General features: G+C 58.8%; 1 protein-coding gene across 4 annotated transcripts; it reads right to left on the bottom strand.

The window, feature by feature from the left end:
- Nucleotides 1-302: 302 nt before the first annotated feature.
- On the bottom strand, nucleotides 303-14,349 carry POLRMT (RNA polymerase mitochondrial). 4 transcript variants are annotated; one of them, XM_068997144.1, is made up of 21 exons: nucleotides 14,199-14,349; nucleotides 13,492-13,587; nucleotides 12,564-13,195; nucleotides 12,118-12,248; nucleotides 10,909-11,095; nucleotides 10,332-10,481; nucleotides 10,040-10,207; nucleotides 9,537-9,707; nucleotides 8,847-9,086; nucleotides 7,833-8,612; nucleotides 7,420-7,542; nucleotides 5,627-5,749; nucleotides 4,561-4,740; nucleotides 4,372-4,458; nucleotides 3,981-4,094; nucleotides 3,357-3,406; nucleotides 2,987-3,085; nucleotides 2,585-2,657; nucleotides 2,015-2,097; nucleotides 1,574-1,653; nucleotides 303-1,008 (listed from the first exon to the last, which is right to left on the bottom strand). In XM_068997144.1, the coding sequence occupies exons 1-21, from the start codon at nucleotides 14,347-14,349 to the stop codon at nucleotides 959-961; spliced, it is 3,768 nt and encodes a 1,255-aa protein (XP_068853245.1). In that variant the 3' UTR covers nucleotides 303-958. The 4 variants fall into 4 exon arrangements, with proteins under 4 accessions (XP_068853245.1, XP_068853247.1, XP_068853246.1 ...); XM_068997146.1 differs by having other exon boundaries at nucleotides 12,564-12,674; nucleotides 14,199-14,279; XM_068997145.1 differs by having other exon boundaries at nucleotides 1,574-1,644; nucleotides 14,199-14,273.
- Between the last annotated feature and the right edge of the window lie 358 nt (nucleotides 14,350-14,707).

Here is a 14,707-nt window from a genome sequence, read left to right as displayed (position 1 = left end):
CGGAGAGGAGGGCTGGGAAGCCACAGTGCAGTGAGAATGGGAGACTCCTGGCTGGAAAAGCTGCAGCTGGCCCCTGTGAAAGTCCAGTTCCTGCTGTGGCTGCACTGGCACAATTCCATGTTTCTGCTACAAAAGCATTTTCAGAATGTGACACCCCTGTGAGTAACCGAAGCCCGACCAGTCAGCAGAACAGGGCCAGGCTGGGAGGCAGCAGTCCCACCTCCCTGTTCCCCTGGCAAGGTGAGGCAAGAGCCCAGGCACCCCACAGGCTTCAGGCAAAGACTTCAGGGAGGACACAGGTCTCATCTAGTATTTCAAAAAAACATTTTATTTACAGTATTTACATGTTGACCCCCAAGTTAGTGGTTTTCCCTGTCTGAGCCCCAGCGAGCAGCTGCAAAACCAATCCCTGGAAATGAGAGTCAAGAGCTGCAGAGGCTGCGCTATGAAGAGGGGGGACAGTGCCCAGAGCTGGAGCAGGGCACAGAGCAGCACCTGCCCTGTGGCCGAGAGCAGGGCCGGGGCTCCTGCTGTGTCCAGGTCAGTTGCCTGCCCCTCCAGGTCGAAGCCCTGCTGGTGGAGAGGGAAGGAGAGGGACAGCATCCCAGGACAGGCAAAGGATAGTGCTCAGAGCACTGGGGTGAGGGCTGAGGGGAGCCATCCTGTCTACTGTCACAGCCCTTTGCCCCCAGCCCAGAGATGCAGCCCTCCCTGGGGCTTGGTGCCCTCTCCCTATGCTGGACAGACAGTGACAGCAAACAGTGCAGAGCTCTTGTCCCCCACCAGCTGCTCCAGCAGTGTCAGTTTGCCCCAGCACCTCAGAGTGGGGCAGGGCTCTTGCTGGGCTGGAAGCTGCACCTCCTTCCCCATGAGATGTGGGACAGAAGAGCATCGTGGGCCAGTGCCCACCATAGCTGGAGGTCCAGAGGTATCCCAGGACCCTGTGGGCTGCCGGGGCTCAGCTGAAGAAATAGGTGGAATCCATAACCTGTTTCAGGTTGAATTCACCTGAGGGGAGTGAAGGAGAGATCAGAGGAGAGCAGGGTGGGGATGGACAAGGGGAGAGAAGTGGCCTCAGGGTACGAAGGATCCCTGCCCCTGGACTGTGCTGCCCACGGAGCACTGAGCCACTCCACACAGAGGTCAGGCAGAGCCAGATGGCCTGGCAGACACAGGGCTGAGGGATTAGGAGGAGTTAAACTAATTGCCTTAATCCCATTGCATGTATATAATCTAGATCCTGGCAATTACCATGCCGAGTCCCTCACTCCCATCTCCAAGCAAATGCTCATGGTTGGAAACAGATGGGAGCGGAACAAGAGCAGGATGGGAAGAGCTGGGTCATCCTGGGGAAATCCCAGGGACGCAGTGAGGATGGCAGGGACCACTCACAGGGATGCTACAGGGGAATGTGGACGTGCTGGACTGCTCTGCCCAGCACAGGAGGGGAAACCTGATCCTAGCAGACAGCTCTGGCTTTGTGTCTTTTGGTGGTTTTGGTGGCCACTCCATCTCATTCCCCTTGTCTCCAAAATGTTCCTGAGCTCTGCATGTTCCTGTCCCGTGCTCCTACCTGTCCTGGGAACATTCAACAGCTGCTCCATCAGTCTCTTCTGCCAATGGGCTATGGGCTCTGTGCTGGAGCTGGATGAACTAGAAGGAAGCAAATGAACACAGGGTATCTGGAACCAGGCACACCCTCCTCTGCTCCCCAGTGCAGCCCCTGACAATGGGATTCAGCTCTTCCAAAACAGACCATATACCCCAGAGCAAGAGCAGGAGCCTAGCCTCAGCAGCCCAGGGCAGGCCCTAAGGCTGCCAAACCCTCCTTGGTTCTGCAGCAAGGAGGGGCAGAGCCCTTGGTTTTTACACAGCTGTTGAACGTGACTTGGGTGTCAGGCAAGAAGGAAGGACAGCTTCCCCCCAGAGCAACCCCCAGGCAGGTGACAGAACCTGTGAGCACCTGGACATGACCTCTGGGAGGTGGGGGGGGGAACCAACAGGTCAGGAATACCTGCAGTACTTCTCCAGCATGAACTCAGACAGATCCTGCAGAATCTTCTCGCTGTGCAGAGCCACAAACTGCTGCCGACAGACCTGACCCAGGGAGACAACAGCGAGGTGCAGCTTAGCAGGTGTTTTCCCTCCTTCCCCCAGTGACAGGTCAGAGGTGGGGGGCAGGGGAAGCAGCAGGAGTGGGAAGGGGGGGCTGCCAGACAAGGGTGAAGGGAGTCAGCCTGGTGAGGTGTGAAGCAGAGGGTTAGGGTTAGCACATTATTAGTACATTATAATGTGACCCTCATTAGCACAAGGACGACCCAGGGCAGGGCAGGGGCACCAGCTCTGCCAAGGCTGTGTTTAGTGCCCATTTCCACAGATTCTCCCCCACATGCTCCCTGCAGAGTGGGAGGAGATGGGGCACCAGAAAATCAGCTACGACCGCCAGCAAACATCCCAGGTTCACTTCACCCGGGTGAATCAATCAGCCTATGGAGAAAAGCCGAGGGGAGGCGAGGCCTGGCATGGGCCCAGAGCAAAGATCAGCAAGATCTTGCTCACAAGGGAGCCAGGAGGACACTTTTACCTGGTTCATGACATCCACGGTGAGCGCGTGAGTCCAGTAGCAATCGTGGACTGAGACGAAAGTCAGGCCCTTCCTGGGAGGAGGCAAAGGTGCCATGAAGCAGTGCTGAGACCCTCTCTGAGCAATGGACCCACCCCACGTAGAACCTCTGGCTGGGACAGGAGCAGGGACCACATAAGGAGGGGGACTCCCCGCATGGCAGGTCTTCAGAGGGAGGTGGCCAGTCCTGGGATCTCCCTGTCCCTGCCCTGCCACCTCCTCTTCCTTCTCTGCCAGGAACCCCAAATGCCCACCCACCAGGGACCCCACGGTCCCATGTGATGCCTTGCCCCAGCAATGTTCTCCCAGAAGAGTCCTGAGCCAGGGAAGAGCCAGGTGAGAGCCCAGCTGCCCACTCCCTACCTGAGGCAGTGCAGTGCTGTGAGCATCATGTGTGTGGAGTCCAGAGAGTGGATGAAGTTGGGGGGAAAGGCATTCTTCTGCTTCACAGTGTCAGGTTTCCTGCAGGACAAAGCAGGGCACAGAGGAGCTGGGGCATTTCAGGGGCCAAAGATGACAGCACTGGCACAGAGGCAGTGCCACCCCAGCCTGGGGGTGAGGGGTCTGCCCTGGAGGGCTCCAAGGCCCTGCTGCTCTGTCCAGCTTTCTGCAGCTCAGGGAGACAATGGGAGCTCTGGAACTCCTTGACAGCTTCCCTGATGGGAAGGCCTTGTCCCCAGAGCATAGGCTGGGGTCAGCAGGGGTGCAGTGTAGGCCATGGTTTTGTACTTACTGGCTGCTGTTGGAGTTTTTCACACTCAAGCGCTGCATGCCACAATTCAGCTGCGGGGAGAGAGGGGAACAGCTGTCACCCTGCACTGCCAGGCAGCACGGGGGCTGGGCACTGCCCCACTCTTCTGGAGAGGGGCCTGTGCCTTTCCAGGGTGTCCCAGCACCACGGCAGCTGCCACTGCCCAGTGACACCTTGCCCAGCTTCCCTCCTGAGGGTGCAGGCAGGCATCTGAACCCCTTCGCCCTCGCAGGGTGAATTGGCCTGAGAAGGGCTGCTGGAGCTGGGCTGGGGGACTGTGAGTCAGCACAGCAGCACGTGGGAGACAACAGCAGCAAGACTGAGTCACAGGAGCCCTGAGGAGGCTCTCAGAGCAGGGAACGGCCCATGCCCCAGCTGCCTGAGTGGGACGGAGCCGCAGAGCTTCCTCACCAGCCCACCCACACACTCCAGGCTCTGCAGGGAGCCATGAGGCTGGAGGATGTGCCTGTGCACAGGGATCCTACCTGCTCTGCAGGCTCACCCACCGGTGATGCCAACCTGCTGGGCTCTAGCCCAGCTGTCTCTTCCCTGCTCCCACCATGGCACAGGGAGAGTGGGTCAGGAGACCTCATACTGGACACTCACCACAGTGGACCTGGAGCGATAGTAGGGCTGTATGATGGGGAGCCCCAGCGGTGTGACCCACTCCACCGTCCGGCCCGACTGGGCGATGAGCTTGGCGCTCTCTGTCAGCCAGTTCTTCAGAAGAGGGGAGAAAGCAGCTGGAGTCAGTGTGGAGCTGGGAGACCCCATCCCCTCCCAGCACAGGCCACCCTCACTCCTGCCACAGACTGTGACAGTCCAGCGCTTACTGGGGAGTTTGGCACAATCCCACACCTCTGGGCTGAGGCAGGAGGATCCTCTCTGGGCCAGGAGCCAGGAGAACCATCTCTCCCCATGGAGCACCCCCTTGTCTTTGCATGAGTGGACCAGGGAAAGAAACTCATGTGGAAGCAAGGGGCAACAGGCTCCTTACCTGGATATTTCGAGTCGCTGAGAACATCTCCTTGATGCTGTTGAACACCTGCTTCACCAGGTAATGAGATGCTTCCCACAAGTACTCCTGGCACAGACCAGAGGCAGAGTGATGGGTCAGGCAAAGGGACAGCCAAAGACATAGAGGAAAGTGACAGGATGCAGGGAGGGGGACACACAGGAATGCTACCTCGGGGAACTCCTCGATCTCCTTGAGGCGTTTCTCTATCTGCAGGCGGCCGCCGTAGCGAGTGACCCCATACACCACCGTCATCACCGTCTGCTTCACCACCTTGCGGCTGATGAAGCCCTCCAGCACCTGGGCGATCTTCAGCCCCCGCTCAGCATCCTTCTTCCGAAACTCCTCCACCTGAGGAGGGTGCCCCTGAGTCAGTCTCAGCATGAGCCATGCTGGCTTGAGCACCTCTGTGGCTGGTGGCCTGTGGGACTGTCCCAGCTGTGCACTGCCTGGCCTGAGCTCCCATCAGAATCCCTGCAGCCCATTTTCACCACCCTGGATAACAGAAGGCACCTGCTGAAGGGATCCAGCATGGATAACTGTGCCTGCAGAGCCTTCCTTGCTGCCTTGGCACTGTCCCTTTGGCAGCTGGGTGGTGCCAGCTGGGACAAGGACACAGCTTGACTATAGCTCAGAACTTGGGTTCTCCTGCCTCTGCCCCCCAGTGATACCTGAGCAAGCCCTGCACCCCCATGAACTCTTCCTGCTCCCTGGTGTGGTGCTGCCTGGAGAAAATCTGCCGAGACCCAGACTGGAGAGCCAGGGTCCAATGGCAGCTGAGTGAGTCTGGCAGGGCTCAGCACTCTCCCAGTGGCAAATTTCACATCACGTCTCGCCAAAGAAACCAAAGACTTTGTAGCAGGACCAAGGTTGAATCTCTCCCCGCTCCCTCCTACTCAGTTCAAGAAAAATCTCATAACCCACGGGCCAGGCTGTGACCAAGGGAGGAGGAGCACACTCTGCTCTCTTCCACCTCTCCAGCCTAGTTCTCCCAGGCTTCAGGAGAAGTGAGGACAGCAGAAATCCCAGGGGATTTCTCACAGCCACCTCTGTGAGGACAGATTTCCAGTCAGATCCCACTCAGGGACAGAGGGTCCCTGTCTCTGACCAGCTCATGCCTTCCCAGCTGTCTGCACACTCATCCCCACCTTTCTCCTTGGGAGTGGGAGTCACCTTGTGCACACCAAGAGGAAGAGGCAGGTCCAAAAGGACCCCGTGTGTCCCCACTGTGACTCACCTGCTGGGCCACTGCACTGTAGACATCCTGAGGGAGCCCACAGGGTACCAGGTTGACGGAGGCAGCGCCGCTGAGGTCCCGGCCAAGCGCTGCATAGTGCTGCAGCCCATTGCAGGAGCCATCCTGCAGGAAGAGCACGGGGGAAGCAAGGAGTTAGGGTGTGGACACTGCCCTGCTCATCCACCCCCTCCCTATGCACAGGTACCCTGGGCTCAGGTGGTCATTATTCCCCCCCCCCCACCTTCAGAGCAGTGACCATCTCCCAGCAGTAACCATTTTCCTTCTGGCCAGGTTTCCTGCCTGCATCCATCCCTAACTACTGCGACCTGTGAGGTTTAAAATCAGAAACCTCACATCATCACCTCTGTGGGTTTCCAAAGACATCAGAGCTCTGTGGAAACACTGAAAACCAGAAAATCAGGAAAACATTGAATATGTCTGGGATGCTAAAAGCAGCCCCAAGAGCCAGCAGTTAGAACGACCTCAGCAGTGGGATCAGAGGCAGGAAAAGACAGGCCAAGCCAAAGATCCCTCAGGAAGCCCCAGCTGGCTCTGCAGCTCCAGCCAGCTGCACTGCCAGCGGATGAAAACATCCCTCTGAGAGAAACCAGCTCCCACTCAGACTTCCCAAAGCTGCATCAGAGGCACAGTGAGCATCTGCCACAGCAGTTGTCCTTGCAGCCCTCCTGGAACTAAGAGCAGCTGAGGTGAGACAGGCAGGACCTGACTGAGGGTGCATGAAGATCCTGGTGCTCCCCAGACCGCACTGGCAGCAATGTTTGTCCCAGATGTGCTGCCTTTCTTGGCCCCCTGTGCTCAGGCTCTCCCTGCTCACAGGGAGCCACAGATACCCCAGGACTGTCAGGTCCCTCAGACAGGGCTCCCTTTCTCCTGCACCCTCTCCCCAATCCCTGCAGTGCGGAAAGGCAGCGCCAGGACCTGACGGCTCCGTTAATTGAGCGCTGATGACTCAGGCAGAACAAGACTCGGGTACCCTCCAGAAGAAGTCCTTGCTGATATTTCATTAGCTGCACCCTCCACACACCCCCAGCTGCTCTCTTGACCTTTTGTTGTCATCAAAATATCAGTCCTGACTGTCTCATGCATATTCCAGACCATCGCTACTGGCAGAACAACTGCTGCCCTCCCCACTCAGTCATGGCCGCTTGATCTCATAAGAGAAAGGAGCAGCCACCCCTCACCCACAGCCACTATCAGCCATGTCCCCGTACAGCCAGGGAGGACAGGTGCCTTCAGGAAGCTGAGCAGCACCTGAGCAGGGACAGGGCACAAGGTGACAGGGCACTGAACATGGGGGAAAGCCACCTCTGTCCCCGTGCCCTTCATCAGAGTTCCAGACCTCCCATATTGGCTCCTGCAGAGCTGCTTGGCTTCAGCCTTGGAGCAGGAGTGGAGCAAAGGCCCCCAAAGCACAGCTCTGAGCACTCCAGTCAGCCAGGTGTTGCCATGCTGGGCCAACTTCCAGTCCTGATCCTGTGGCTGCAGAAGGTGAGACTGGCCTGGCTCTCACCCTGCAGCAGCTGCCAGCAATCTCCCAGCTGGGCTCTGCTTGAGCCAAGGGAAGCGAGGCAGCCCTTGGCTGTACCGGCTCATGGATGGCTGCAGGCAGCAGCAAATCACCGGAGTTCTCATGCCAAGATGCCCAACACTGCATTCCCATTCCTAAGAAAACCCAGCCACGTGGAGCAGAGATTGCAGCACTGGAGACCTGGATGCTCCTTTCCTGCCCCGCTGAGCCTCACGCAGGCTGTGCGGATCTGCCGCGCTCCCACCTGGTGAACTGGGAAGTGAGAGATGTAGGCTGCTGGATCTGGGGACCTCGAGGCTTTGGCGATTTCCATACAGCATGCCAAGGTTTGCCAGGGCTCATCGGTGTCCATCCACCACTTCCTGCCCTGGGAATGAGAAAGCACAGGCTGGTAGGAGCAGGCAGTGCTCTTGTGCCCCTCAAATCACAGGCAGGAGCCCCTGAGCACCTGGGATACGCTGGGCACAGCACCTCCTCCCACCATGCCTCCACTTCCCTAGTACTTCGCCATATTTTCAGACAGGAACGTGTCATTTAGGAATCTCTGCATTGCTTTGTTCCCTTTTTACCTCTCAAAAGCATATCTTTCAAAATGTTTTTGTTTCAAAATCGATTGTGATTTCCATTTTATTTCACTTCCTAGAAGCTCCCACGTACCATGAGCGGGTGGTCAGCTGAGTCCAGGATGTCCTCCATGATTTCATTGGCATACTCCAGCCGCTCCTGCAAGGCGTTCTTCTTCTTCAGCCCCGTCAGGTTGATGAGGTGGATCTTCAGCCAGTCAAGTCCCCTGGGCCCCAGTGGCCTTCCCTCTGCGAACAGCAGGATGGCCCGGGTGACATCGTTCCCCAGGTGGTTGAAATAGGGCGGGCATGGGTAAGTCCTGCCACGGAAGTCCATGTTGTGAGGGAACCAGAACACCTTGTCCCTGACGTAGTTGGCGATGGAGAGCTTGTAGAGCGCGTCCATCCGCAGGCTGTGCATCTCTGCAGTCTTCTTCTTACACAGGAACAGCTCGTGCTTGAGGGACTTGCTCCAGGTTGAGGAATGGCCAGGAGCAGTGGGAGGCTTGGGAGCCTCAGAGAGGGGAGGTGGGATGTCCAGCTTCTCGTCCCCTTTGTCGTTGAAGATGGAGATGATAATATCCAGCACCGGCTGGTTGATCTTCCAGGCGCAGTTGCCCAGTTGGTTCAGGGCATCCAGCACGGGGTGGAGGTTCACGAGGGGACACTGCTCCAGGAGCAGCTGGTGGTGGATGGTCTCATCCATGAAGCGCATCAGCTTGGTGTCATTGAGGACAAAGGCGCCAAAACGGGGGGAGGTCCAGGGCACTGGGGGGCACAGCATGGGCATGGCAGAGGAGTTGAAGGTCAGCGTGGTCTCTGCAGCGTTCGCCACAAGCTGGGAGAAGATGGGATGGGGCTTTATTAGCCCAACCTGGAGAGGAGAATCAGCAGTAGAGGATTAGGGCTGGAGTGTGGAAGAACCTGCAGTCAGTCAGCCATTCCATAAGGATCATGCCAAGTAAGGAGAGCACCCACACAGAACCAAGGGCTCCTCAAATCATCCCTCAGCAGGAACAGCAGCAAGAACAGAAAAGGGCCTGGCATGGGTCTGATTTTGAGGAAGGGGTATCCTGCACAGCCCCAGAGGCCCCAGGATGAGGCTCACCTGCCAGTTGCTGTAGAAGGAGTAGACGTGGTAGAGGACAGGGATAGGCCTAGACTCCAGGCGACGATTGAGGATGTTCCTGGGCACCTTGACTGACTTCACCAGGAGCTCCAGCATGTGCATGCCCAAGCGCATGAGGAGCACACACGGCCAGCTGCAGTTCTTCAAGTTAAGGGAGGGCCCAAAACCTGCTTCTGCCACCAGCTTCTCCCAGTATTCCCGTGGCAAGTACTGTTTAGGCTGGGAGGTGGAAGGAGAAAATGGGGTCAGCTGGAGAGGCCAGCCATGCTGCTCCCAGGGGGTTTGTTGGATGGGATCTATCTGCCTGAGATGTGGCTCTGAAAAGGACTCTCCTATCTTTGTGTCCCCATGAGGTCCTCCCTGACGGGAGTGTTTGGGGAAGGAGGGCTGGGGAGGCTGGGGTGAGCCCAACAGTGAGAATGGGAACAGTGGCACTGTGAAGTCCTTCCTCTTGCCACATCCCAGTGCTGACACCCTGTTCCCACAGCATCCTGCCCCTCCTGCCCAGATTGCAGACCTGCCTGCCCCCATGTGCACTCAGCTCTGGGAACAACCTGCTCACACGGTCCTTGACGTGCCCAGGGCAGTGGCCTGGGCCCCTTTCTCCCCTCCTGCCCTGCAAAGCCCAGAGCTTTCCTGCATGGGACACCTGGCTCCAAGGGCTCCTACCTGGCTGTCCTTTGCCAGCAGCTGGATGTACTTCTCATAGATCTCCTGCACCTTCTCCAGCTGGCAGCTGCGCAGCTTCCTCTGGATGATGTACCTGTCATAGACCTTGGAGCCCAGTTCTCTGGCCAGGATTGCCAGGGACTCACCTTGTGGAGACAGATCATTGAGGACCTGGGAAAGGGGAAGGCAAAGAGGGTCTTAAGAAGGAGGAATAGAGAGACACAGCAGAGAGACAAAGCGGGAGTTAAAACTGCTGTGCAGGGAGCACAGGAAGGTGCTGATTTCCATGACGCTGAACAGATGGTGAGAAAGGAAACACAACCAGGACAGAGCAGGATTTCTTTGGCTGCTCTGCACAGGGAGCACACAGCCTGCACCTAATAACCTGGTAAAACTCTCAGGAAGCTCCAACCCTGCTGGCTCAAGTGGGACATTAGTGCTCTGTGACAGCCCCATGGTTGATGGTCCAGCCCCACTCCTGTGAGGGCAGGGCAGGCTCTTACCTGCAGCATGATCTCCACATACTCCTCATCTGGCAGCAGGCACAGGTAGGGGTAGAGGACGCTGTACTTGGACAGCTTCTTGGGCCTGGCCATGCTGCGCTTGGAATTCTGCAGGGCCTGGAGGATGGCATTGTGCCACTGGGAGCGGAGGGTGGCCAGCAGCTCACGCTGCATGGAAAAGGAAGGAAGAGAGCTAGTCAGCATGAGCTGCCCCCTCTTTAGCTCACAGAGCCCCAGCTCTCACCCACAGGTCCTGAGGGCTGCAATGGCCCCCCTGCCCCCAGAGCTTTACCGCTTTGACAGCCTGCGGGGTCAGGGGCTTGGCTGCCTCCACTGACTCAATGGTTATGGTGTTCTTCAGCTCCATCTCCAGCTGCTGCTGGAAGCACTCCTCCAACTCCTTCACGGAGAAGTCCAGCTTGGGGTATGGCACCATCGTCTCCTGCAATGAGAGAGAGGCAGTCAGTGCCCAAAGTGGGAGGAAGAGAAGCCGTGCTCAATCTCCCAGCTTCCCTGCAAGAGGCTTGTGGTACAAGTCTGGGCTGAAAGCATCTTGCTGGGACTTCTGGGTCCAGAGCTCTCTGGCAGGCAAACCCCAGAGACTGCTCTGCTCCTGTGTTGTGGCCAAGCAGCTCCCCAAGCACTCCCTCCAGTGCATGGAGGCCATCTCCAGCCCCCTGCAGCCCTCTGCTTTGCTGTTCCTCTGTAAGGCTGCTGGTAACATCATTCATTTGATGATTTGTGTGGGATACTGAGCAGAGATCAGGCTAAAAGATTCTTCCCCTTCAGCCCTCCCCTGGGCTGTAGCTGAGAACACCTGTGAAAACCACCTGGCCAGCTTCAACACCTCCCTGAGTGCTGTGGCTTACTCTGGAATAGAAGTCCTGAAGCAGAGAAGACTTGCAGATCTGGGGGCTGGGTGGAGGAGGCAGCTGGTAGTTGGGCTGGACAGTCCTAATGGCCCACAGCACCATCTCCTTCTCATCTGCCTCAAACAGGCACTTTTGGAAGAGCTCATCCACGTGGAAGCCATTGCTGTTCAGATGCTGCAGGTATCTGAGGAGGGGCAGACAGGACAGGCTTGATCTTCCCCAAGGGCCTGAGCATGTTGTACAGAAGCTGCTGGAGCAGGAGCTGCCTCAGCACAGCTTGCCCCACAAGGTCGCCCGCCTCAGGTTACAGGGATCAGGTGTCCATCCCTCTGCCCACACGGCTGCAGAGCTGCCTGGGCAGAGAGGCCACTGCAGGACCAAGCTGCCCGCAGGCAGCCCCACAGCCTGTGCTGCACTGACACAGCTCCCACACCATCCAGGACAGTCACTGCCAGCCCACTCAGAGTCAGCTGACTGAAGACTGAATTCCCTTGAAGGCATCTAGAACTTTTTGGCAGCCAAAGGATGGAGAGGCCAGTGAAAAATCCCTAAGGTTCAGCACTAGTGCTTCAGAAGTTTTCCATCCTCTGGAGAGGAGGATGTGCCTCCAGCCCCAGGCACTGCCCCTAGGCCCAGCCTGTGGGAACTTACAGGGCTCCTTCAGCTCCCCGCTTCAGTCCCTGCACTGACACTTTCCTGTCCATTATGCTCCATGAAATCCACCTGAACCTCCTGACCACACTCCTCTGAAGAGCCCTGCAGGAATCAGCTATGTGACTGAGCCCGCCAAAAAGGGCAAACTCCACAGAAGTGCCACAAAAACAAACAGAGGAGCCAAGCCATTCCCAGCAGGCAGCAATGGAGAAGCCAGAGGAGCGAGATGCCTGTGACAGGTGAGGAACCAAGGAGTCCCTGACTGGAGAGGGGCTCTCCCAGCTCAGCTATGGGGGGAGCAGTGCCTGTTCTCACCTCCCACATCTCCTCTCCCTGCACGATCTCAGACAAACTCCCCAGCAGCTGGGGGTGGCAGGAAGGGTGCTGTGGGAGCTCTGCCCACCCCAAAATCTGGCCATGAGAAGTGGGTCAGAGCATCCAAGTGGGCACACAGCAGGGGCAGCTCTTCCTAACCTCGACCTGCTGCATCTCCCAGTTCTCCAAGCACAGGATGTGGAGCTGCTGCTCAGCAGCACCTGAGGCAGGCGTTACCTCCAGATGGCTTTGGGAGGCGACTGGTTCCGGCCCATGCACTCCAGGGCCACTGCATAAGAATCCAAGTTGGGCCGGAGGCCGGCGGGCTCCAGCATGGAAAACAATCGGTCGATGCGATTCAAGCAGCCCTGCAGGTGAGAACGGAAGGAGGCTGTGCAAACTGCCACCAACAGCCCCAAAATCACAGCTCCACGCCCCTCTGCTCCTGTTCAGATTTAGGCACGTCTACCCTGCCCTTCCCCCATTCCCTTTTTCCCCTCAAAGCCACCTCACATAGATCTGTGGCCTCATGCCAGCTCCGTCCCCCCCCCCCCCCCCCCCCCGGCCGAAGCACAGCTTGAACACGTGCTGAAGGCAGGTGTGACACCCACAGGTAAAACCAGCTGGAGGCTCTTCCTCACGAGCCAGCCCCTCTCCCACCCAGAGCACCCACGGCTCGGTACCTTCCTGGCCCAGATGCGCATCACAGTGTTGTAGGCACCAATGTCCAGCACCTTCCTCTTCACGGGAGAGCTGTGGCACAGCAGGAGGTACCGCTCGGCCTGCTCCGGCTGCTGCAGGAACAGGAAGCACTCCAGGTTGGACTGGATGGTCTGCTGCAGGACCTGCTGGTTATTCTTGTCCCTTGGCATCCTCTGAGGCCTCTTCAGCTGCACACCTTCCTTCGCTTCCACTACCCTGGGCTTGCTGTGGGGGCCACCGGAGCTCTGGCTCCAGGCAGCGGCTGCTTTCGTCATTGGGATCTTTGGGCTGTTCATGATTTTTGCTTTGGCTCTGGCCTCTGCCTCGACCTCTAGCTTGACCTGGCCCTCCAGAGCCAGCTGGGAGGCAGCACTGGGCAATTTTTGCTCCACCTTCAGCTGTCGGATGTACATCTCCTTCTGCAACTTTTTGGCCCAGGTGCTGGACTGGGCCAGGCCATCATCCCGTGCCCTGGGAATGGGGGGCTTCTCCTTGGGGCTAGGAGCCACAGCCTCCTGGTACTTGTCATTGTCCAGTGGGGCCAGTTCCACTTTGTTGACCATCACCTCTGGGACGTTACTGCCTTGGAGCTGCTTTGCTCGAGCTTTGAGCACTAGTGGGAAACAAAAAGATGATAGGACGCAAGGCACAGCAGAAGCACTGTCCTGTCCTCACTCTGGAAGTACCAGGATCATGGTCAGAAAAAAAGGGTTCACACAAGAACTTCACCCCTCCTTGCCCAGCCCTGCTCCCAGACAGAGATACCAACCCCTGTCTCTCTGAGATCTACCGGCAAGCTGGGGCCCACCCCAGCATCCCAGGAACCCAGCAGTGTCACTGCCAGAGAAAAAGCAACAGCTCAGGCTGGTCTGACTGCTGTCTGCTCACTGCAGCTCTCCCAGCTCTCACCTTCCAGCAGCTCTGTCCTCTCACAAGTGCCATTTCTGTTTTCCTTCTCCTTGGTACTGGCAGAGGAGTAGCTCCTGATGATTCTCCACGGGATCACTGCCACAGAAGAACGCAATGGGGATCAGAGAAAGCTTCGCTCCCTCGAGCACTTCCTGACCCCCACTCTGCCCCACAGCCCCGGCTGGACACAGTGGGGACAGATCGAGCGAGGAACGCTTCTCAGCTCAGCTGCTCCAGCAGCAGCACAGGAGGGCAGGAGGGACAGGGACACACCTCACCCCCTGGATCCATAGACTCAGAAGCACCATGACCCCAGGGACACCACAAACCCCAGCGCTGTGAAGGGGGTGGCAGCACCCCAAAACCCCCAGAGCATGCGGGCACTATCCCAGGGCCGGCACGGGACCCAGAGCGCCCCTGTCAGCCCTCTGGGGACTAATAACACCCCAGCACTTCCCACAGTACCGACTCCATCCGAGGGGTGCTCACGACGCAAAAAAGACCCTTCCAGCCTCCAGGTGTGTCCCAGAGAATGCACAGAATCGTGGGACGTCCCGGGCCAGCTCCGTCCCCACACTCGGGGCGTGTCCTGGTCTCCTCGTGTCCCCGCCCGTCCCTCCATGCCCCCCTGGTTCCTCCGTGGCGCCAAGGCCCCTGCGTGTCCCGCCGGTCCCTCCGTGTCCGCCCCGGTCCCCGTTCCCGCTCACCGGGCCCCCTCAGCCTGCCCAGGCCCCTCAGCACCGCCCGCAGCCGCAGCAGCGACATCCCCGGCCCACGCGCGCCGCGCGGCACCGCGCACGCGCCAGCGCGCGGCACGCCGGGAGCGCGAGTCCCGCCGCGCCGGACTACAGATCCCATGGTGCAGCGCGGCAGCGCCCCGCGCCCCCTGGCGGCCGTGGCGGCCCCGACGGGGTGGGTCGGGACGAGCGTGGATCCCGGGACACGGCGGTATCCGGGGATCCCGGGAAGTGGCGGAGCCCAGGGAACACGGCGGAGCCCGGCTGACCCGTGCCTCTCCGGCCCGAGCTCGGCGCGTCTCAGGTCGGGACCAGCATCCCCGGGTCTTGAGTCACAGCAACCCCGCGCCCTCCACCTCTCCCCACACTCTGTGCCCGCGGCGCTCGTCCCTTGCCCGCCCGTCGCGGCCGACGGCGGATACCGGAGTGTGCAGTCCCCAACCGGACGACGCGCGGGCGTAGGCGAGTGACCGCGGCCG

This window comes from Aphelocoma coerulescens, chromosome 28, assembly GCF_041296385.1.
Source record: "Aphelocoma coerulescens isolate FSJ_1873_10779 chromosome 28, UR_Acoe_1.0, whole genome shotgun sequence".
Lineage (NCBI taxonomy): Eukaryota > Metazoa > Chordata > Aves > Passeriformes > Corvidae > Aphelocoma > Aphelocoma coerulescens.
Note: the sequence above shows the minus strand (reverse complement) of the source record. Positions and strands in the feature narration are given on the sequence as shown.